The sequence below is a fragment of the Peromyscus maniculatus genome, chromosome 8, assembly GCF_049852395.1.
Source record: "Peromyscus maniculatus bairdii isolate BWxNUB_F1_BW_parent chromosome 8, HU_Pman_BW_mat_3.1, whole genome shotgun sequence".
In the NCBI taxonomy this organism is placed as follows: domain Eukaryota; kingdom Metazoa; phylum Chordata; class Mammalia; order Rodentia; family Cricetidae; genus Peromyscus; species Peromyscus maniculatus.
Genome location: NC_134859.1, coordinates 26,207,456 through 26,232,187, shown reverse-complemented (window position 1 = coordinate 26,232,187; position 24,732 = coordinate 26,207,456). Strand labels below are relative to the sequence as shown.

The 24,732-nt window shown below is 36.3% G+C and overlaps 1 protein-coding gene across 3 annotated transcripts in view; it reads left to right on the top strand.

The window, feature by feature from the left end:
* Gabra1 (gamma-aminobutyric acid type A receptor subunit alpha1) overlaps window positions 1-24,255 on the top strand; it is a 54,391-nt gene extending 30,136 nt beyond the window's left edge. For 2 of the 3 annotated variants that reach the window (XM_076578181.1, XM_016005056.3), the window contains exons 6-10: window positions 79-161; window positions 5,912-6,055; window positions 14,296-14,448; window positions 19,167-19,369; window positions 21,413-24,254. In XM_076578181.1, coding sequence (XP_076434296.1) covers window positions 79-161; window positions 5,912-6,055; window positions 14,296-14,448; window positions 19,167-19,369; window positions 21,413-21,724 — 895 coding nt within the window. In that variant the 3' untranslated portion in view covers window positions 21,725-24,254. Of the gene's footprint in view, window positions 1-78; window positions 162-5,911; window positions 6,056-14,295; window positions 14,449-19,166; window positions 19,370-21,412 lie in introns of all 3 variants that reach the window. The other variant, XM_006971622.4, reaches the window with a different exon arrangement.
* Window positions 24,256-24,732: the final 477 nt, after the last annotated feature.

The following is a 24,732-nucleotide window of genomic DNA, read 5'->3' as shown; positions in this document are numbered from 1 at the left end:
ATAACATCCTTATCTAATTATCATCACATGTCTAATCTATAGGGCTTTTGTTTGTATTCTGTTTCCTTAATTGATAAGGCTGACGGTGAGAGCTGAATGCCCAATGCACTTGGAAGACTTCCCTATGGATGCCCATGCCTGCCCATTAAAATTTGGAAGCTGTAAGTAAATTTACTTTAAATTATCATTATTCTTACACAAGATCTATGAACTTAAGCAAGAGATTTCCAATTAGTTATGGCCTGTTGGAGAGTCACAAATATATTTCAAGAAAATTAAGACAGCAATTTATTACAAAAGTTGCCCTTATGTGTTTCGTATTTTTGCTTTTTAAAAAGGATTTTATTTTTGTGTATGTATGCGTGCACCTATATATGCTGGCTAATTTTATGTCAGCTTACACAAGCTAGATATCTGAAAGAAAGGAGCCTCATTGAGAAAATGCCTCTGTAAGATCCAGCTGTAAAATATTTTCTTAATTAGTGATTGGTGTGTGTGGGTTCAGACCATTGAAGATGGTGCCATTCCTGCTCTGGTAGGTCTGGATTGTATAAGAAAGTAGGCTGAGTAAACCTTGGGAAGCAATCTGTAAACAGCTCCCCTCCATGGCCCTTGTATCAGCTCCTACCTCCAGGTTCCTGCCCTGTTTGAGTTCCTGCCCTGACTTCCCTCAGTGATGGACTGATACATAGCATTGTAAGCTGAAACAAACCATTTCCTTCCCAAGTTCTTCTGTCATGGTGTTTCATCACAGCAATATCAATTCTAGCTAGGACACTATATGAATGCATATCATGCATGCATGTGCACCTGTGGAGGCCATAAGAGGACATCATCAAATCTCCTGGAGCTGTAGTTACAAGTGGTCGTGAATTGCCTGATTTGTGTGCAGGGAACTAAACTCAGGATCCCGAGAAGAGCACTGAGCCATCTCTCCAGCTCCCATGTTATTTTTTTTTATTTATTTACTAAAATAGAAACCATGGATTAAACCATCTAGTAGAAAAACAGTATCAAGTAGTATTTGTGGAAAAGGGAAAATAATCTTGGATCTCATAGATACATTTCCACCCCAACAAAAGGGGATTGCTGTATTTACTTTACAATGTCTGACAAGGTTTTAAGAAAATATTCATTGGTGGCCAAAGACAATATGTAGTCGTTTTTCTTAATAGAGGCATGTTAAAGAGATATCTAGAAAATAAATTATTGACATGATCATCTCTAATTTTCTCCAGTCAGTGTGACTGTCCCATGGAATTCATGAATGTATTTATGCTTTTGTTTTCATTTGATGGTATCATAGACACATCTCCATTGTGTTAACTTTATGGATCTGTACAGTTTGAAATCATCAAGGAGTACCTATGGGGAGACAAAGGGACTTTGGGCTGTAGAGCTGGGCTTTCTGAGCTACTCTCTCCCCTTCGATTTCTGACTCTAATGCATACATGGAGTGAAGATAATGTATTCCTGGCTTCCTGTGGGGGGGGGGGCGGGGTTCAGACAGGGACTGAGTCAATCCTGGTTTACCTAACCGGCTTACTCTTCCCACAAGACAGGCAGACTGAGCAACTATTTTGGTAAAATATGATTCATAGAAGAAAAATAGTGATAGTGTAGGATGACAGCAGGCAAAGAAAATAGCAAAGGGCCTTCATGCACCTCGCAGCTCTAGTCATGGGGAGACATTGTTCTCTATTTATAGATCACATTCTATCCTGCAAACTCAAGATTAATCTCTTCCAAACCTTTCAGCTAAACAAGACTTTAGGGAAGACTGCCTTTTTGCACCCCTTTTTTGTTTTAATGTGCTCTTTACATCGTGGGCTCTCCTGTTCTATTTCTAACAGGGATGCTATTATTTGTTATTTGGAGATCAAATAGTTCATCAAATTTATGCTCCCTTGTAAGTTCTCCTAGTCTACAATATAACCTTAGGAGGAAGATCACCCACTATATTATTCCTGAGCCAGTGCTGATCCATCACCACCACCACAGTATCATTACCAATAATGCCCCCAGATAAAAGTATTTTATTCCCAACTTCGATTAGGCTTCAAATGTGTTCTTATTTGCTCAGTGAATTACAGTTTATTTTTCAGTAAGGTTTGCTTCAGTGGTGTGAACTGAATGGAGTGAAAGAAAAGGGGCGGCACACTTTCATATAAGATGTGTAAAGGTCATTGTTCATTGACGTCTGCTCAGTCCCAAGTCTTAACAGTGTCTTTACATGAAGTTCCTCATCACAACATGGCACCTCAAGCACCTGCATCTGCTTTCAGGGAGATGGAGAATCGTTGGTAAAGAAAATAAGAAATTAGTGGCCACACCGATCAAAGCTTTTCCTAAAATCCTAAGAATCATCTACCTGTATCTCAGTATGATAAAATGTGTTTTACCTTGCTGATGTTCTCAGAGGAGGTTGGGCAGAATGTTTTCATATAGATGCATTTTCATTTGAAGGATTTGGGAGGTATTTTACAAAGAAGGCAATGGATCGTGAGGAGAGAACAAGTAGTGTAGCATACAAAAAGAATGAAGTTTAAAAAATGCATAAAGTTTTTGCACCCGGGTGTTTGGCCTGTGCTCTTCCCTGTCCATGTTGCTCTTCTGTTTGTAGCATCTGTGTGGATAGTCTTCCCATCTTCCACAACTCAGCATAAACAGCACCTCTCACGTTTCTTCCTGATGATTCTGTAGTAATTCATATATGGCACTATCAATTTTCTCGGTCCCTTTCCCCTGCTTATTTTATGACATTTGCCCCTGTATTCATTATCATTTGTGTTTATTAATGAACACTTTCTATTGTGCGCAGATGACCACAACTTTTATAAGAGCAGGGTATATTTTATTTATCATTTTCTGTTGCAGAGGTTAATATGATTCAATAAATATATATTTACTGAATAAAGAAAGATTATACTAACCAGGTTTTAAGTTTCTTTTTGCTTTTCAACACTTAATCAGGTAGAAAGAAGAGGTCTGAGGAATGAAAGGAAAACATGGAACTCTGGCCACTGAGGCTGATAAAAGGCACTGGTACTTCATTTTACAGCTCCTCTCTTGACATTAAATCTAGGCTTTAGTGAAGTATTAACACTAGGCTACTTCTTAACCTCAACCAATGCCTTTTGTTTTACCATTTCTTACTAGGGAATATGATTTCTTTGATAACTTCTCCTAAAGTGTTTGACTATGCAGTTGAAGACATTTGCCAGCTTTTACTTCCTTCTATTTAAGAATTATCAGTTCACATAAACTATCCTTGTTCCTTCCTTCTGTCTTCTCTACCATAAAGCATCAGCTTGCATCATGGGAGTGCATTCTTCATTTAGGGAAATTTCCAGGAGGAGCTCTAAGTAGTAAGTGATGTAAACCTTCACTGCACTGCAGAAGAGGGCTTACGCATGTTCAAACACCATGGTACTTCTAAAATATGAAGCATGAGGCACCAAAGATAGCACACCACTTTTCCCGCTCTAACTATATAGGCATTCCAGAGACAACTCAAGTTATAAAATGATACCATCCAGCCACTGTTGCCAACAACTGTACAATATAGTAGCAGGAGATTTAGCTTGTTCCAAAATGGCACAAGCTCTAGAATTAGCTTCCTCGACATTTACAGAACTAGCAGACTTCCGTGGCTTATGTACAAAGTGGACTATTTTTTTCTAGAAAAAAAATATTTCCAATGAGATGGAGCAGAATGAACAGCATCTTAAGCTCTTATCTCTGTTTCCCTACTAAATAGTGGCATGCCATGAAAAAAGTATTTGGTTCTATGCCCCACTTTACTGTCTATAAAATGTGATGAAAGTATGTGGCCATTGAGGCTTTTTGAAGAGGCACATTCGGTCAATTCTCACTATAATAAATGCAGTGTGTCTACTTCAGTAAGAAAACAAGAATTCACTATGACCAGAAAGTAATATAATATATTGCGTCTCCAACTAATGTGCTCTGCCCTCTTCTAAGAGCCTTTTAAAGTCTAATTTTATACCTTCCTCATTGATAAAATCATTCTACTCTGTATCATGCTAAGACACCTTGCCCCTTTACCCACTGAAAATAGCCACAAGAAAATAAGGAAATTTTTAAAGTCTATGCAAAGGGGCAAATTTTAGATTACTCATTTGTCACTTAAAGGTATCTCAGGATACATTAAATTATTTTCTCTCAAACTTACATAAATGTTTTCTCAAGAGATAACTGGTATTAATTGACTTATAAGTGATGATGGGGCAGACAGGATGCCACATAACACAGGGAAGCAAGATTTCAGTTTTCCTGCTTCACTCAGCTCAGAGTAAAATGACATTCCAGGTTGTGTTTCAAAGTCAGAGTATGTTTTGCAGATAGTATCATTTTCATGTAAAAGGCAACCATAATTTAATATCTTATAATATTTTAGCTTGGGGAATACATATTTGTACACAATTCTCAGTCCCGAGTTTGAAGGTTGTATTGAACACATCAGTGCTAAGAATTCAATGAGCTCTAAGCATTTTTGTCTTTTATGGGGAGGGGCATTCCTCCAAAGCATAATTCAAATTATAGTTTATAACTGTTGGTTTAAAGATGAATACATGCCAATTTAGGTTATATTGATCTTAGATCTTAAATAAATTAAAACATTTTCGTAGCCTTCTGAAAGTGGTTTGGTCCCTGGGAGGGGTGCCAAATGTGACTAATGGATGAGCTGGCCATTGGCCAGTAAATCAAGCTTGTATCATAAGGCCAACCTTTGCTGTCATGCCCTCCCATCAAATAATCTAAAGCAGATTACTCTTCCTCATCTGGTACTCCTTAAAAGGTTAACATCATTGTGCATCTAAACAGAGGATGGCATTTCAGCCCATGTGAAATGGGTCTTCTATGACTGGAAAAGAGAAAAGCTGTGACATCTTTTCTTCCATCCTGCCACCTTCTTTTCTTCCTTCCATCTATCCTTTTCCCCCTCACTTCCTTATTTCCTTCATTTCTATTCACGGGTCTCTAATCTGAGTGGATTAAAGACTTACGAACGAGAACCTCATACGGGAGATTTCTGGACTACCAGTGACTTGGCTTGTGACCATGAGTGAGAAAGAAGGTTTTGTAAGGTCACTTATCACCATCTTTGGCAGCAGCATCATGATTGTAAATATCTACACAAATCATCAGTTTAACAGGATGTCAGTGTGAGCCTCTGCAGCAGCACTCTTCCATTTACTGTAAGCATCCCATGGCTCAACGTCATATGTACCCAGGGTTGTTGGCTTTATTTCACTTTAGGTCTCATGTTTTCTACTGTGCATATACTAATCTTCTTCAACTGAGTCATTCCTGTGTCTGAAATAAAGATAAATAAATAAACAACAACAACAACAAAAAACATGTTGCCTATTGAACAAATGTTTTCCCCCTCATGATCTCTGCTCTGCCCACCTTCTGTTTTTAGGTCTCACATTCATAAAAGTGTTGACTTGAACATCTCTAAGTCCTTTTCCATACCTAAATGCAGACTTTCTCCCTCCCTCCCTTCACCTAGTAGTGTATGGCTTCCTTGCATTAAACACTCTGCAGAATTACATCTTTATTTGGCTATATGTTTGTGTCTCTATTATGCCAATATAAGTCACACAAAGTCAGCCACCTTGTGTATGTTTATTATTGCAACACTAGCACAGTGCTGTATCCTTTGTATGAGCTTAACATGTTAGGAGTGGACAAGTGACTGAAAGAAAAACCTCAGAAAAAATATGTATTACATTACCAAGCAACTGAATGTGAGCTTTCATTTTCTGGCTTGCCCTCTACAACACTGTGGTAGGAAATATGAAGCTGATGGTACAATCAGCTCATTAGGAGGAGTTAAGAAGCAAGATGCATAACTATGTTCTTTTTTTTCTCTCTCTCTCAGATGCTTATACAAGAGCAGAAGTTGTCTATGAGTGGACCAGAGAGCCAGCTCGCTCAGTAGTTGTGGCAGAAGATGGGTCACGCCTAAACCAATATGACCTTCTTGGACAAACAGTTGACTCTGGAATTGTTCAGTCCAGTACGGGTAAGTTACATCTGATTATTCTGGAGATGATGAAAGGAAAAATAAAAGAGAACTCTGACTCCCTTAATGACAGAAAAGTCAGGAAAGGAGTAAACTCTGGACCTCCAGTGCTCTACCTGCCATTCAGTATTTCTGGCTTCCCTTGATTTCCATAATAAGCTGGTTCTGTATGATCAGGGCAGCCTGGGATATAAACAGAAAACTTGAGGTAAAAACTGTTATGGATGAAAGTCTGTACTACTTTGTCATGCCTTCAATTTTCCAGCAGATTTTAGCAACTCTATAGTATGTTGGGAAGAATAAATTAAACCAGTGCAGATGGTTTTCTGCAAGTCTTTGCACATAGTGTCCTTACATAAATACTAGCTGTATGTGGTCTCTAGGTCCCACTTATTGTCATACATCAAAGGATTGCATATAAATTTAAGCATTGATCATTATACACAGGACATGCACACAAAATAAATTTCCTTATTTTCTGAGGCTAATACTATCTCACACCTGAAGCCAGTGGAGGTATACAATATTGATCATTCCATTTGGAATTAAAAGTAGATAAAGTTTGATCCTTTTAGTGTTGAAGCCAACTGTGCCCAAAGATTCTAAGGTTGTTACAAAGAGTTAAGTAATACAAGGGACCATCTTGAATTACTTGAAATCTGATAATAAAAAATTACTAAATTAATTAAATTAAATATGGGAAATAAAAAATCAGAAAACTTATGCTTTCTCTCAATGTTCTGCATTTTAAATGTGTTCAACTGATAAAATATTTGTCAAGAGCTAATAATTATTTTCATATACATCTTACAGAAATTTAATTTATTTAATGCACTTGAATTTGTAAAAAAAAAAGTGACTGAGTAGTGTACAAAAACAGTGATGCTAATTTTATCAAAAAACCACCACCACCACCACTACCACCACCACCACCACCACCAAAAACAATAACAACAACAATAATAGCAAAAACTAAACTCTTCTGTTTTCAGATTTCATTTTGAGACCCCAAGAATGTTAACATTTTCAAGCAATAGATCAATCACTTAATTTTTTACATAAGATGTGACTTTTCCTTATTTAAAAACACTTCCTTAGGAGCCAAAATACTTATGCTTCTTGTTTTATAAGATGAAGAAGAGCTACCCTCAGCTTTGCCCTTATTAGAAATGTGGTAGCAAGGTGGAAAGCCTGTCTCTCTACTGTTGGGAGGATGTGGATAGACATTCTGGTGCTGCCACCAGAAGTCTGGGGATGTTGAGTGGCTTCTTTCTCTAGACAGAAACTTTTCCTCCATCTAAGGAGTCAGAGCAGCATACTTTCCATTAACAACGAGACAGTGACTGGGGATGTTTGTAGTTCACTGTGAGAGCACTTGCAAAACATGAATAAAAGTCAGGGTTCTGTCCCCATACCTAAAAAGATAACTAGAAGTGGGTGTGAGACTCTAGTATAAAACACTGGGAATATTGCACAGTAGATGCTCAGATTGTTGCATAATGGCCGTTGCTTCAGTCTTAAATTCTTTTCTTTTCTTTTTTCTTTTTGTCTTACAACATGTGCTGAAAAAAGATACCAAAATAGGCTCTGTTTACTTCTTAAAAATGGATGTTATGATAAGTCAGGTATCATGACTAGCACTGGAGTTTCAATGATAGCCACGGCAAAGGCCTTGCTCTTATGGAAGGCAAAGTCTAGGGTGGATGACCACATAAACTGTAATTATCAAAATGGGTGCTAAGTGCTGTGCTAACGCTTTTGTTAGGGCAGAGATCATTTCCATTTTCTTTATCCCTATTATTTTCTGTAGTAGCTATGGCAGAGGAAGCATTGCATAAATATTTTGTGCAAATAAGGGGAAAATGTAGTTTAGGCTAATTGAGGAAAGATTACTATAGGAGGTAGCTTTTCATGTTGGTAGCATATATCTCTGTTGGAAAACAGTAGCCAATATTCTAGGTCCTATGCATTTAGTATCATATAACACAGACCCACTTAATCTTTTATGATTGTGGTTGGTAATATCAAAAAGACAAATCCCATTGCTGTAATTCACATGCAATAATATATACAAGTCTGGAAGACCATTTGGAGAAAAAGACTCTACTGTACTTCTATCCTTAATGACTGTGACCATTCCATGACATCACTCTCCAGGACCAGATAGTACGTCTTTAAACTTAATGGTTTTGTCAAATGATCCTTTGCTTACTAAGGAGTTATGCCAACAAAATTCCAGTTATTCAGAGAAGAAAATCTAATTTAAAAAAGGTGGACTGAGGCAAGGAGATAAGAGGGCAACACTTGGGTCACTGAGCTGGACAACAACATAGTTGGGCTTACTTGGAATAGTCATTATGTAACAGAACATTGAGTATACCTGAACAGAAGGGGACCCCCACTTATTAAATATCGGGGAGCAAATTCTCAAATACAAGAGCTCAGTGTGATGTCCATCTTCAACACTGCAATAACAAATGGGATTATACATCCTCTGGGCCCACTTTAGCTCATCAAGAATCCATCTCTGCAGGTTTCAGAGAGAAGGAAAAAAGGTTTTGTCAAGGTTGTCGATACTACATTTCACAACCCATTGTGGAACCCTGAAGACGTTAAGATAGATGACACTGAGTGCAATTACCTCCCTATTCCTGCCAGGAAACCAGAGAATGATGGCACTAGAACACAAAACAACAGTAACTAGATAGAAAAAAAAAACTTTGTCCACCTTAATATCCTTTGAGGGACCTAGTCAATTCTAGATGGCCTTTTACGAGGTTAGAACGTGGTATCTAGCTTACCTGTAAACACACATCATGCAATCCCAGTGAGATGCTTCATGTCCAAATAACTATATATCACTTCAATGATCTGAGAAAGAGAATGGTAGAGATACTACCACAATACCTGAGATTTTTAGGTCAGTAATATACAGGTCATATACAGCAACATGAAATAACTGTGTTGGTCATTGGGACAAGAATAACATCAGTATCCAGAAAAGAATAAGAAAGTAGTTCATGCAATGGTTTTAAAGTTCAAGGACAAATTGACATTATCTTGTTTTCCAAAGCAAATTTGATCACAAGGCATTCTAGTAAGCCTGGAAAGTAAGCTGTTTCTTCTCAATTACTATCTTTTATCCTCAGAAAAATGACTAAGAAAAATGACAGGATCACCTTTCTTAAATAAGGAGACTTTTCTAGACTTTGTCTGAAAGATGAGTTCCAAGGTCAACATCATGAGGGATCATCTTATCTGACTGTGGGTCGAACTGTGATCAACATTCAGGGATCCCATCTGTAATGCCTAGTGCATGATCACTAGAGAAAAGACTTCTGTGGTTTTCTCATTAACTAATTCATATTTCAAATGAGAGAAAAGATCTAGTTAGGCTAAGAGTTCTATTACTCATTCGTGTTCCCTTATTTCCATGGAATGTGGAAAAAATTCTTGTGAACTCAATGTTCAATATCGTTTTACAACTTGACTGAGGGTTGATTTCCCAAGCCAGAAAGAATATATATCTACTGCTCTATCCTTACACTGTAAATCTACCTAGGATTAAGATTATAAGTACTGTCACACATGCTGTTAAATTTTATCCTCAGAGAATTCCAGGGAATAGGCTAGTTCAACAGTATCATATGATGTAGAAAAATCAGGAGAGTGAAGTCTAAGAAAACTAACCACAGTGATTAACAAATATTTGAGAAATCCACTTCTAAACTAACTCCAAATGCCAATTTGCCAAATTATACCCACTTTCATTCTTGCATTCTCCTTAATCTTACTGTGTAATGTATCAGGAACTTTGTCACTTTTTATTTAAAAACTTCCCTCAGGGTTGGATGATTTCTGAGGACATTTAACTTACAATTCTTCTACACTGTTCATTTGTTATGCTGAGTACATACACACTTGGTGTCTAGACTTTCAATTCATATTAAGATATGGGCTTTTCTTTTTGGTTTTTCTTTCACTTTTAAATGATTATAATTTGATTCTGATGTTGCTGCCACTTCTGTCCCTTATTTGAAAGTTTTGGGCCAATGCTCTTTAGATTTTATTTAATTTAAGATGCTTTCAAAACAGGAGAAGCCCTTCTATTCTTTCCTAATCTCTCAGGAAAACACATTATTTATAATATGGTATAATGTCAAATAGTAACTCCCCAGAACCATATTCTTTACAGACTCTTCACAAAAATGTCACAGTAGAAATGACAAAAGATGATGGAATATATGTAGATACTTATCTTCCTGACATTTTATGAAAGATGGCATTTTTTTTCCCTTTAAGCTGATGACATTTTTCAGGCTACAGTAGAATGAATAGTTAGGAATAATAAAGTGTACTCCTGGGATGGTCAAGCAACATGAGCATATATCTAACAAAGATCTCAGAAAATTGAGTTTTTATCCTTTTAGGATTTCTTGCTCTTCTTTCTTTTGACCTTGAAGACATCACCAACAATATAAAGAGACATTCAACTGAAACTACTTAAAGTTGTGCATAGCATTCAAATGGAGAGTTTAAAATGCAAACCTAGTTTTATTAATGAGTATAAAGAACACCTTTATAGTGTTCTAAAGTACAAAGTACTTAGTAAGTATTCAATAAATGGATGTTGTCATTACTAACAATTGATGAATGAAGGAATGTTTTTCTTCTGTAACATTGGATGCATTTCTTTTGTCAATACTTCTCCAAGTTCTGATATTGGTGAAGAATGAAGAAAATTGAGAAAGGAACTAAGATATATTTTAGGGTTTTTAATGGAAGGTCCTATTAGAGGAGCTATTCTTCATTCAGTTACATTGCAGTTTTATTATTATACAGATAAGAAAACTGAGAGTAAGAAAGTCTACATGAGGTGCCCAAGACTATATAACTAGAAAATAGATTTGAGTATCAAACTCAAATAAACTCATTTCCTTCCAAGGCTAATACAATTTCCCCTCAGGACATTGCTTGCTACCCTGCTGAGGATCTGGTATTTGGGCTTTCCTCAATTGATCAATGAACAAAATGTTTGGTAATAGAAGTCAAATGAGTTTGCTTGGCCAAACTCATGAGATGTGAAGAGATGTGAAGATGTATGGAAAGGCATGATCCATGTTAATAGTATTGCATATTAAATCTACCTTATAGAGAGCCTTGAATACAGGGAAGAGATTATTCTTTACTGTGTGCAATGCAGACCATTTCTATTTTCATTCCAGGGAAGGAAGCATCACATGATGTTGTTATCTAGTAGTTATGTAAACAGGTGCTTAGCTACACAAACAGTGGCTTTTTTTCAAACATTGTAAAGGAATTGGAAAATACAAGTTGGTAGCAGAGAATTGATGTGGCTCTGACTAGGAAGAGCAAAATGTTCCTAGAGTCTGTTTCTCCTTTAAAAGGACTATAATTTCACAGAGAAGATGAAATGAAAGCCATGAAATATTTACATGTTGATTTGCTGGTAGTAATCCCAGATAAACTGTTGGAACAGTATGAAATTTCTTTTGGGAGGCAAGTTCCTCCTCCTTTGAACTAGAGTTTTAGTTCTTTCCTCCTTTAGTGTAGGATTATTTGGGAAATTTAATTCTGTGGGGTCTATTGTTTTAGGGTCCCTGTTTCAGGTAAAATCTAGAGATAGATGAATAATATGCAGTGCACAAGATAGATTTTTAATAATCACAAACAATTACTTGGTTCCAGATGCAAATTGTAAGTTTGAGAAACTTTGACATAGATAATTTTATAAATTAGTTTTCTACTGCTGTGAAAAAAATACTCAAGGAAAATATTTAAAATAGAAAAAGGTAGGCCTTGGTTCAGGATTTTTCATATGTGAGTCCATGATTGGATGGTTCCATAGGTTTGAAGCATGTTTCATAGTAAGTAGACTATCTGGCACCAAGTCTGAGGCAGATTAAACCTGCTCAGCTCAAGAAATTCAGAGTCTCAGGACAAGAGGGACTTGCGGTTATTGAAATTCTCAAGAGTGTTGCTAGTGTAAGTTTATCTTCAAGAACTGAAGAAGTAACCACAGACTAATGCCTGTAAATTAGGACAGCAGCAAAATCACTCTAAGACAGAGTTGTGCGCATTTGCATACTTAGGCTTCCAGCTTCTTGGCCCCTGGGTTCTTCAACCTACACTCAGAGTAGGTCTTCACCTCTTAGCTCCCTGAGTCATTTCTCATCTTCAGAAACACCATTGCTGACATTTCCAGAAGTGTGCTATACCAGTCCACTCAAGTTGGCTACAAAAGTTAATCACCTCAAGGGAATCTGTTTAGATATTTTAAGTAGGAAGGATATTATAATCACAAATAAAAGATCCCTGTACATTTGAAGGTAGGAAAAAACTGGAGTTAGATGACACTCGTGGCACAGAAGACAGCTGATAGCTTATTGTGATTAGTCTCCAAAAGAGATGGGAACAGTAACCATGAGAAAGTAAAGGAGGGCTGAAAGACGCTGCAGAGGTGAAATCAAATGTCGTGATAGAATCCTCTCCTTCTGAACCACCTTTTGATATATGAAGGCTAATCCAATATATTATTGGCATTGATTAGACAGCTATGTGCTGGTCAATCTTTTTGAGGGAAGCAACCTAGTATGATTTTTTTTTTCTGGCTATGTAACTCAGGATGGACTAGAACTCGTTGTTCTCCAGTATTGGAATATTAGGTACATAACTATGCTAGGTGAACTGCAATGTGGATTTTAAACATAACTGTTGGTGGAACATGAAAAGCTATTATTTGCCTTCTTTGAATTTTGGATCAGAAGTCCTTATTTTTAGAATCAAATTAGTTTCACTGCCCAATTGGCAGGCATTTTTATATCCCCACACAACCAGTAAGAAGAGAGATGGAGAGTAATCTTTTCAACCAAGAAAGATTAAGGGAGGGACCTGGGGACAGAGGGATTTTACATCATTTACTTAAGCATAAAAAGGAAAACGATGATTTGACCCAGAACTCAGTAATTTATGGAGGAAATAATATAAAAGAAGCCAAAACATAAAAATTAAAAAAAAAAAAGATGGTTGTGAGAGTGTGTTATTGAGAGGGGAAATTCACTACTGAGTTCTATGAGTAGAGTAAGCAGCTAGGTATGAGACCGATGAATACTGAGCCAGGATATTTGGAGAACTTTTAGCCACATTACAGGAGCTGAAGTCAGATACCCAGCGGTTATTGTTAAATAATAAATCAAGTACCGAGAAGTCTAGAATGGGAAGAATAGGGCTGGTAGGGAACTATTCCAAGAGGGATGAGGATTTCTTATTCTGAACACATCTATTTTCTCATGTATTCATCCACATATAGATTCTATGTGAATCAGGCTGAACATTTTAAAGATTTGCAATTGAATAAGATCTAACATAAAGAAAAATCAACCCTTCTACAGTTTGTGCTGTTTGGCTACTCTTTCAGACCAGTAAAACAGAAAAATCTTAGAGAGTGCCTAGCATTGTTTCCCAGGCCAGACTGGGGACAGAAACAAACCCTAAGGGTGGCTATAGAGCTGTGGATGCTGTGTAGCTTGAGGACTTGCCTTGTGTGGGGGATGTCCTAGGTTCCATCCCCAGTACTGAAAAAAAATACTAAGAGGAAAAGAAAATTATTAATATCATCAGTATAGATGTCCTTGTAAATTCAAAGAATGCTTTATATGCCTGAATATTTGAGAGTTATATCTTCCCAAATATTAACAGCTGATTCTGGGAAATAAATTTTGAGAAACAATGGAGTTAAGCTCACTATTAATTTTCTCTTTCTGACCAAACTCCATCACTAATCTGAGATCCAAGGAAGTCTTGGAACTAAAATTCAGCTGTCCCAACTTTCATAAGAAAGCTCCTTCAGTTGGCATTCCAAATCCGTTTTGCAAAGGCCACACTTGAAACCAAGTCTGGTTTTGTTTGTTGGGCTCGCTGAATCTAAAACATCACTTTGAGGATCAATCTGGAAATATAAACTCAACTGTACCCCTTAGGTATATGATACAGCAAGGGTAAAGGGAAGGAATCACAGGAAGATTCTAATACGTCTGTCTTGTCCTCAGAGAGAATGTTTCTTTTCTCTCTTGGACAAAGGCTTTGCCCTCTAGCATATGGACGTCATGTGGAAAACAAGATGTGTCTAACCTCTAGAACTTTGCTTCCTTTGAAACCCTAGGGAATAACTTCTTTTCATTGGCAAATCATTCACACTTACTGTCCATTTCACCCTCTAGGAGAATATGTGGTTATGACTACTCATTTCCACTTGAAGAGGAAAATTGGCTACTTTGTTATCCAAACTTATCTGCCATGCATAATGACAGTTATTCTCTCACAAGTCTCCTTCTGGCTCAATAGAGAGTCAGTACCAGCACGAACCGTCTTTGGTAAGTGGCAATCAATATATATGTGTATGGGTCTAGAGGGCAGTTATTCCATGATGGTGACATTGCAAAGAAAATGAAAAAAATGTCACTCTATGTTCAAATCTAAACTTTGTATGATAAAAAGTTTTGAAGAATTACCATTTCTATTATGGTGTGATTTTAAAACTAGTGTTTTTATACAGAAAACTGTTTTGTTAATACAAATAGAATGGCTTAATATAAATTTAATTTGCTGTTTTGACATAGAAGACAGTGAAATAAACTTCAAAATCACGTACTAGATTAAAAATATAATAACCTAAAAATTTAAATCCTGTATAGCATATGATTTTTGAGAATCTTAAAAAATAGCAAGAATACTTTCTTATATTGTTGAAACCAGGATTGCATTAAGTAGGGAGAGGTCATCAGTTAATCTAGCAATAGATAGATACTTCCTTTTACCTCTCAAGTACACTCCTAAAGAGTTAGAATTCTATTAGAGCTCTCTAAAATAACCTGAGCATTGCAAGTTAAAGCAACAGAATAGAAAGATATTTGAACAGTAAACACCCTTGTATAATGTGAAAACCTACCTACTGATATATTATTTTAAAGTTTACATTTCATAGACAGGAGTGTTTCCTGACTGAATCCCAGCCACACCATCTCAACTGTCTTTTTCAGACTGATGAAAGCAATAATTGTTACAGTTAACTTATCCAGTCACTTAATCACTGAGTTTTTTTTGAAGTGCACCAAGTTATGGCTCTGGTATGGAAATAAAATGCGGTAGTAAACTATTTGCACACTATTGCCTTCATGAAATACATGCTTGAACTTGAAATGTTAATGATCATAAAATATGAATAATTATGTGATTTTATACTAGTTGTTTTCAATGTGATTCACCATATTTATTATTTAAACCTAAAATATTTCAGACACTATTATTATGAACATCATATTAACTTGAAACCAAATGAACACAAAGTTAAATTATTTATCTCATGTTAGGAATTACTAGGTGAGGTGATGAGGAATTAAGATAAGGTATGAGCTCCAGATTCCTTGTACTTCATGGTAACACAGAACCATCACTTTTGTTTCATACTGCTATGTTAATCCAGCACATGATGGGTTCACTCTGGTCTGTGTCATTCAGTTAGAAGTAATAACCACATGCTCATTGGTGGAAGACATATTCATCCAGGTTTCCTCTACAAGCAGCTATTATGTACCTGCTGTGTTGAAGGCCACATGTTCCACACTGAAAACCCTTTAAACATGTGCAAATCAATTCATATGCAGAGATTCTGATGTCCCTAATACTCATGGTGATTAAGGGATAACATATCAGTTCTCTCAAAAAGAGATACAGACTCTGCCCCATCATACCAGGAGTGCCTTGTCTTCTGAACTTAGCAATGCTTGCAGATTGAAAGCCATCTAATCTGTTCTCTGGTTTTCTGACAACAGCTTAAGCACACAACTAAATTAACCTGCAAAATGATTTCCAGCTGCAGAGTAAATGAGCAGTTCATTTCAAATTCATTTTTATTTGTACCCATTTGTCAATGTTAACAACCATTGAATACACTAAAGACCGGCCTCCTGAGAGATTCTTAGCTCTGTATGGGCATTCCATCTGAGCCCTCATCACACTAGGAAATAAACATTGAATTAAATGCAAGATTTAGGTTTTGGGTCTTGTTTTATTTTATTTCAGAGGAATGAAACCAATACTATAAGGAAATGGTTTTTTTCCTACCTGTTTTTCCTACCTAAGACTATCCTTTCTATTTGGAAATTCACCAAAGTCTTTCAGTGTTTTATGAATCCAAAACATTGCTTATAACATTTTCAATGATCTTATACCACAATGACCAATGACCTTTTGGTGAACATAAGTGTACAATAGTAAACTCAGCTATAGCAAATATTTCTGTGAGCAAAGTCATATATTTGTGGTGTTTAAGTTCAATAGAAATCACAAATACATTTTTTCCTAGCCCTTTAGCCCTTTAACATTTATTCAGTACATGTTTCTGTTCCTTTTAGCTTGAACTTAGCACATTCTTCTGCGCTCTGTGGATGCCAAAGAAAGTCCCTAGTATGTAAAGAAATATCAAAAGAGAAAAAATAATCTCACTAGAGTTATAACAGTTTGATATAAAGCAGTCCAAACTGAGGCCAAGCCGGTCCACTTTATGACTTGAAAATATGATTTTTTTTTCTTCCTATGCTCTCTTATTTGCTAGCAATCTCATGTAAATTTGCTGCTTAAAAAGATCCAAGCTTTAGGTTTAATTTTGCCCAGTAATAGCTATATAACATTGGCCTTTTAAAATTCTTTGTCCGAGCTCCTATTTCTAGTCAAATGCAAGTACAAGGAAGGAAAAACAATGTTTAAATGGATCCACAGGAAAGATAAAATATTAATTGTCAGGCTCAACCATTGGAATTTAATAGCCATGTAACACATTTTGTTCCTTTGCATTTTTACATGACAGTAATTTTAAATCACACACACACACACACACACACACACACACACACACACTCACTCACTCACCTTAAACTATTCTGTACTATTCTTAGTTTATAGGGTTTTTGGGGTAAGATAATTAATTTCTAGATTACTCTCAATATTTGCATATCTAAACTGAACATTATAAAACTGGAGTTTATGGTAGTAATGATACATGAAATAGAACCAGACATTTTCCTTCATAGTCATTAATATTTCCTTTAACCCTTTGGCTAAGAATTAAATATTTTATTATATTATCTTATTTAATACTCCCAATAACACTGTGAGTTAGAGTTAATAAAATCAATTAGCAAGGCAGAAATTAAAAGCAACAGTCCAGAAGCCCGCGATTGTGGGGAAATTGTCCCAAGGTCATTTAGCAATTATAGAGTTGGGATTTGGAATTGGGCTGCTCTGTTCCCCAATTACTGACTTTTAATTACCTTGCTATCTGCTCTAGTTAATATTGATATGTAAATTTGGGGGCAGTTTGCCAGCTAATATTCTTTAGGTTGGTTATGTAATAAGGAACTTGCCCTAGAATTTGCTGAAACCTGTGCCATCCAAACTTAAAATAAATACATTTCCTTCAATCCTGACCATATGTCAAGAATATCATTTAATAGATATACTACTGTATTTTGTTTTCTATTGTAGTTAAAAGACTAACTATTGGCCGGGTGGTGGTGGTGCACACCTTTAATCCCAGCACTTGGGGGGGCAGAGCCAGGTGGATCTTTGTGAGTTTGAGGCCAGCCTGATTTACAGAGCGAGATCCAGGAAAGGCGCAAAGCTACCCAGAGAAACCTTGTCTCGAAAAACCAAAAAAAAAAAAAAAAAAAAAAAAGACTAACTATCTTGATATTCCTGGAAAACCTAAGAACACTTGTTGGTTTAAAACAGATTATAAAAATTTTCTATCAGCTATGTAGCCCAACTGATTTTCTAAAGCTATCAACAGGAGGAGTTAATCCCAGATTGAGAATCATAGATTGACAGCTCCTTCCTCAGCAATGCATTGGTTATCATCTTCACGTTATTTTATATAATCCTCACAACAGTGTGACTGTGCAAAGATGGTCCTTTCTGAGAATTTTAGTGATGGCATGGACAGTAGAGAGACTGGAGATGGAATTAACCATTTTACAGGCATAGTGGCTTAGGTCTGTGAATTCATTTACCAGGGTGCTAATGTCTGGACCAGTCCCTACAGGAGCTCAGGGTTGCCTGGTAGTGATCTTTGAGCCTTTCTGGAAGGATTGCTTTGAACTATTTTTAAACATTTGTAAATTTTTCTAAAGGCATCTCAAAGCATTAAACTCAGTATATGGTACCAATCCAGTGTGTTTCATATGATAGTTCAATCAACAGTAAAGAGTATCATTACCCACACTCTGTCTCATTGAAAGATCTAAATAGATTAGAAAGAACCAACTTAACAAAGTGTTTTGACTTTGAATATAGATCACTTAAATCATTAGGCCTGGAACTGCAGAGTAGAGAAGATGGGGCAACATTAGAAAAAAGAAAGATTTTGGACATTTGAATCAGGCTTGTGTTTACAGACCAGATTTGCCACCACTTAGCCACTTGCTTTTAAGCTGTATAAAATCTATAAGCAAGTATGTGTACGTAGTATTTTGCCCATAGTAACTTTAATGTAACTTGCTACATTTATGCATACCCACGTTGCTTCTAGGAAATGAGTAGCTCTTTTGAGTGAGACATGTTATAGCAGGAAAGTTACAAATGTGGCAAATCAGCACTCCCCAAATTGTGACTTAGCTTTCCTCTATCAAGGGCTAATTGAGTTTCAAGTTTCTACATTTTGGACAAAGACTATTAAACACTATAAATATTTCTAGAATATCCCAGGCAGTTGTTATCTAAGATTTTTACATCAAGAGTTGGGTGCATGGAATGATATTATCTTCTTTCTTACTCAGGATACACATACAAGATGCCTATTTAAAGAAGTTCACTGTTTCAGGAACAGATTCTCAATTAGCAGAGTAGTTTATCTCTTCCTAATGACCCTTAGCATTGCTATGCTATTGACCTCAAACTATATTGAGGCTACATCATGACTCTTCCACTACAAATATGATGCTGTTAGTACCCTTTGATCAAGGGAACAAGCTTAGGCCTGCTGTTATGACATTTTCTGCAAATGAACCAGTGACTTTACTTATTTCTCCCATTACAGGAGTGACAACTGTTCTGACCATGACAACCTTGAGTATAAGTGCCAGAAATTCCCTCCCGAAGGTGGCCTATGCAACAGCTATGGACTGGTTTATTGCAGTGTGCTATGCCTTTGTTTTCTCAGCTCTGATTGAGTTTGCCACAGTGAACTATTTCACCAAGAGAGGCTATGCGTGGGATGGCAAAAGCGTGGTTCCAGAAAAGGTAAATACCACAGTGGCTCTTTGCTATATCAGGATTTTGAGGCCTTGAGCCTTGTTGATTTGTGGAATTAGATGCAAGAGGGGAATGGTGAGGACTCTTTCTTGTTTCCTTAGACTGTAAAAAACAAAGTACAGTGGATTAATTATTTTCTTATTGAACATTTGAATCAGGCTTGTGTTTAAAGACCAGTTTTGCTACTACTTACTCACGCTACACATTTGTGCATACACACATTGCTTCTAGGAAATGAGTAGCTCTTTTGAGTGAGACGTGGTATAGCAGGAAAGTTACAAACGTGGCAAATCAGTATTCCCCAAATTGTGACTTAGCTTTCCTCTAGTGGAGGTTGTTTGGTTGCATCAATGTGCAGGTAGATAAAAAGAGAAAGAAGGAGAGACATTCAAAGATGAAAGTATCTATTAAAATGTGCCTCCCATGGTTTCAGAAACTGTTTTTTTTTAACAAAACAAAATAAAATGTGATATCAAATGCAAAAACAAATCCATTATTTTTCTAGTCTTGTATATTTTTTGTAACCAAAAAGATACCCCTTTGGCTGTTTTCTGAGCTTAATTATTTCCATGTTTTAGTCAGGTTAATTTGAAAAATTAACTACCTTCGACTTTCAGTAAAGTCAAGAGTTGGTCTACCTTCCTTATCCTCACACAAAGATTTCCTTGATTTAATGGACACAAAACAATGGGAAGCCCTCTGCTATAGCTGCTGCCTCGTGCAAATGTTGTAGTGCACAAATGTAAACCGCACAGGCCACTTAACAATTTCTAGTAGCCTTATTTTAAATGTGTATATAGCCAGGCATGTTGGCACACATATCTTTAACTCCAGCACTTGAGAGGCAGAAGCAAGTGATCTCTATGAGATCCAGACTAACCAAAGCTATATAGTGATACCCTATCTCAGAAAAGTAATCTAAAAATAATAATACATGAAAAAAGTATAAATAAACATTAATCATGATGAGATGATGAATATACTTCTTTCCAATATATACAATACATAAATCATACTGGCTTTGTAGTTGTAACCCATTGAGGACAAACACTGTATTATATTTTTATTTACACAAATTATCAAAATCCCATGCATATCATTGCATTTAGTACATTTCAAGTCAGTCTAGATATATTTCAAGTGCTCAATATCTACACATGGCTAATGGCAACTGTGTGAGATCACATAACTCCGAAAAAGGACAACTGTTTAGGAAAAGCCTACTGGTGGAAGGCCTATGAACTAGCCTGAAGTAGTAGTTAGTTAGTTGCTGGTGATTCTGAATTTGTGGTTGGAGACAGCCTGGAGTGTTCCTTTCATGTTATTTGGGCTCATTCACACTACTGTGATTAACTGGAGGGTCCACCAAAGTGGGGTAACATTTGGCCTTCTCATATACCTGAGACCTCAACTGGTTGTCGGGGATTCTAGCACTCTACCCATTCTCAGGGTACTCTCTAGTCTATCCTGGGCTTCGTTTCTTGATCAGGAAGCATCTAGAAGGGGAAGGCTGAGACTAAAAAGTTTGAATCCAGTATCCTAAGCTTGCATAACATCCCTTCTATAATACCAAGTCTGCTTTGCATTCAATCCGTGAAGGAACAGATTCCACCTCTTGATCTAAAAGGTTACAAATATCATCTGGCTTTTCAAATGGTGACAGTATGTTAGTCATAAGTTACAGATTTTTAGATTTTTTTTTATTGAACCATAGGGTTTAATTGGAGTTGCTAACACAAATATGGGTGAGGGATTTCCCACAGGAGCAGAAAAGACTCAAAGACACTGTGTCACCAGAGTCCCTCACAACACGGATGACCAGACTTACGAAGGCCCTCCCTGCCCACAAATATAGAAACAGTGAGAACTGCTGAGAGACATTTTGACAAGCTGAGCTGTCTAGAAGAGGTTCAGATTTTCAGATTTTTAAATCAAGCAAAGATTTTGATTTTGCAGCAAGTGCTGTTTTGCTCAGAAACTTATCATTTTGTTCCTCACTGTTTGCTAAATAAATTGCCTTTTCTTCTCCAGCCAAAGAAAGTGAAGGATCCTCTCATTAAGAAAAACAACACATATGCTCCGACAGCCACCAGCTACACCCCTAACTTGGCCAGGGGTGATCCTGGCTTGGCGACTATTGCTAAAAGTGCGACCATAGAACCAAAAGAAGTCAAGCCTGAGACAAAACCACCAGAACCCAAGAAAACTTTTAACAGCGTCAGCAAAATCGACCGACTGTCAAGAATAGCCTTCCCACTGCTATTTGGAATCTTCAACCTAGTCTATTGGGCCACGTATTTAAACAGAGAGCCTCAGCTAAAAGCCCCCACACCACATCAATAGGTTCCTTTAGTCGCATTCTGTTGTTCAGTCCTCTGCACAGAGAATTGCTTTCTGTTCTCAACGCAGTGATTCCTATCTGCTTTACTGCCTCTGTCTTAAAGAATCTGAAGGTTTCCTTATTTCCATATTTTATACAAGAACAAGAGACCCCTGTCTGACAGTCCAGAGCAGACAGAGTATTCAGCTTCGAGACAGGATTCTGAGAGGAAGCCAGGGAGCAAAATCATGTCAGGTGACATGATGTGAGAGGAAGGGGGAGGGGAAGGAGGTCCAGAGATAGGACGAAAAGTAGAAGAAAAATAGAGCTTAACTATAACCACAGAGTCATTTGTAGATATATATTTCCAAATATTCTCAAAAAATATATATGTCAAAATATTTTTGTGTGAAGGTGTTTAAAAAAAGATAAACGACAAATGTTTAATGAACTTTAAATTCATGTCGTTATTGCTCAAATAATGGTGTGCTTATGTTTTTACTTGTTTCATGGTTTAAGCCAATATAGAGATTTAATGTTTTGTTTGTCAACTTGAAAATTCCCTAGGCTTTCTCTTTTTAGATCTCATTATGTAATATTTTGTTGTTCAATGCTCTTTTCGAATTTATGGAAGTCTGACAGGGTAAGATGCGGCTGTCAAAGTAGCACTCTGAATCTGATGGAGAGAAACCCTTTCAACCGGCTACATTGTCGTCATCTGAGCTTTTGCCAGTAGACTATGGAGATCAGCCAGCCTAACACAGAAGTTTACTTGGTAGAAGAGGAAATAAATAAATTAATTGAATAATTTAGAAAACTATCTCCCTTTTCACTCTTATTCCCATATAGCCTATTCATCCAAAAATCACTCTATTCTTATGATGAAGATTTTTTTCAGAAGGGCAAAACTATTTTGCAAGCTCTAGAATTGTTGAATGTATTCTTTTATATAACTACATCAAAAGCTTTAGATTGAAATTTATGACTAGCAAACAAAAAATAGAATATATAAATTATATATGTAAATATTCAGCATGAGATTGTACATTTAAACATTTTTTAAAAGTTATGTTCTTAAAATATCATTGAGGAATCTCCACTTTTAGCTGTTAGAATGTTGTTAAATGCTATGGAAATACATTTAGAGCCTGCATTTAAGAACAGAACAGCCTGTAGGAGACAGATGCCACTTAAAACATATTGAGTATGAAATCCAATTATATAGAGAACGCTCATAACTTCACTGTTGCCCGGTGTTCAATAGAAGATCAGTTGCTACCTGCTCGAGTTCTATCATACCATATTTTCCCTACTTTAGGATATTGTGATAAAGAGAAAAAAATAGGGAACAGTAGTTGGAGCTAGAAAACCAATTGTATATTATTTCTTTATTTGCTGATACCAACTATTTCAATAAGTGCTCTACCATATGTAGCATCCAATATAAAATACATGAAAGAATGTACAGGAACTAGCTTTTATTGAGTAATATTATTACATTTCATTTATACTGCAGCAATATATTTGTAGGTATACTATGTAAGGGCTTTAAATAAAAGAGGTCCATTAATATTCCTTATAAAAAAGTTCTAGCCTTTCATTACTGCCCAGATGTTTTAGAAGTAAATATTTATGAAGAAGGTATTTTTGAAGTCTCCTTTTGTCTGATAGATTTTCACAGATATTTAACTCTAGTGTTCAGAATCCACAGATCATGGTCTAATCACATTTATAAGACCATGACATAAACCTTTTAGCATAATTGCCAAATAAGACAATTAGAATGCATACCTGAGTTTTGAGTGATTTTTTTCAACAAGCTGCTATCCAATGATTTTGGAAAACACACTGCTTGTGTTTCCCTAAAGATGACAAATCTCTGGTTTCATTTTAAATGTGCTTCATTGTTCGATTTGGTCCTGCCTAAATTTCATGAGCTATGCCAAAAATGGCTGAACCAAGGACATTTCGTGTATAGATATGTATAGAAAATAAAATAAATTATGGCTCTAACATCTGTGTTGCCGTTTATCTTGTTATTTTCCGACGTTAACCTAACATGTTTAGTGAGAGCATTTTATCTTCCAGACTCCTCATGCCTAGTTTTGGGTCTGTATTTTGCTCATTAGATGTGAATATCTCTTATTAGTCTGCTTACTGCTTTGCAATGATTGCATTGCCCTCATTTCTTAGTTTGTTAGTACATGTGAGTAATATTCTATTGTGTAAATTGATTGCAAACTTATCAAAGAGAAATTATTCTATGTAGCTTTACAAGAGTGCTTTGCTAAACCATGTAATACTAGTTAAGTCTTCCTTGAAAAAAAAATAAAGATACACTCTTATAGAGGGCAGTTCCTGTTGACTCCCAGGAATATTTTAAAAAGATGACATTGAATGTTTATGCACCTCAGTGCAGTGAAGTGGCAATAAAAACCCAACCTGAGTCAAGATTGCTCATGGCAGCTGCATGTCTCGCTTTACAGCGTTTAGCAAAAGCTTTTACTCTCATGTCTCACTGTATTCTATTATAATAATAAAGCTTACATTATTAAATAATAAACTGGAATACTTGATTCTGTTTACACAAGATGTAAAGGTCCATTCATTGCCCTGTTTAACGCATTTTTGGGCTAGAAACACCTGCAAGTACCAAATAGCAACAGCAACCTGGCAACTCAGAAGAGTTTTTGAAGATGTGTCAATAGTTGGATATTAAATTATTATTTGCAAATGATTGCTTAAGAACTAGAATTTACCAAATTATTGGTGTTTGATATTGCTAGTAACATTTGAGCATTTTTGAAACATAGAAGGAACAGAACAAAATCCAATGCAGATATAAAATTATGTTTGGTTACGATAGATGAGATAATGTGGGGGTAATCTGTCCTTTGGGGACAGGACCAAAATAATGTAGGTTCAATGACAACAAATGTAGCAGCCTCTTCAAACTTAAAAGAAACCAGAAATATTAACCATGTTATATAATATACAATAATATGCATTACTTGATCCAGTGACACCTGTG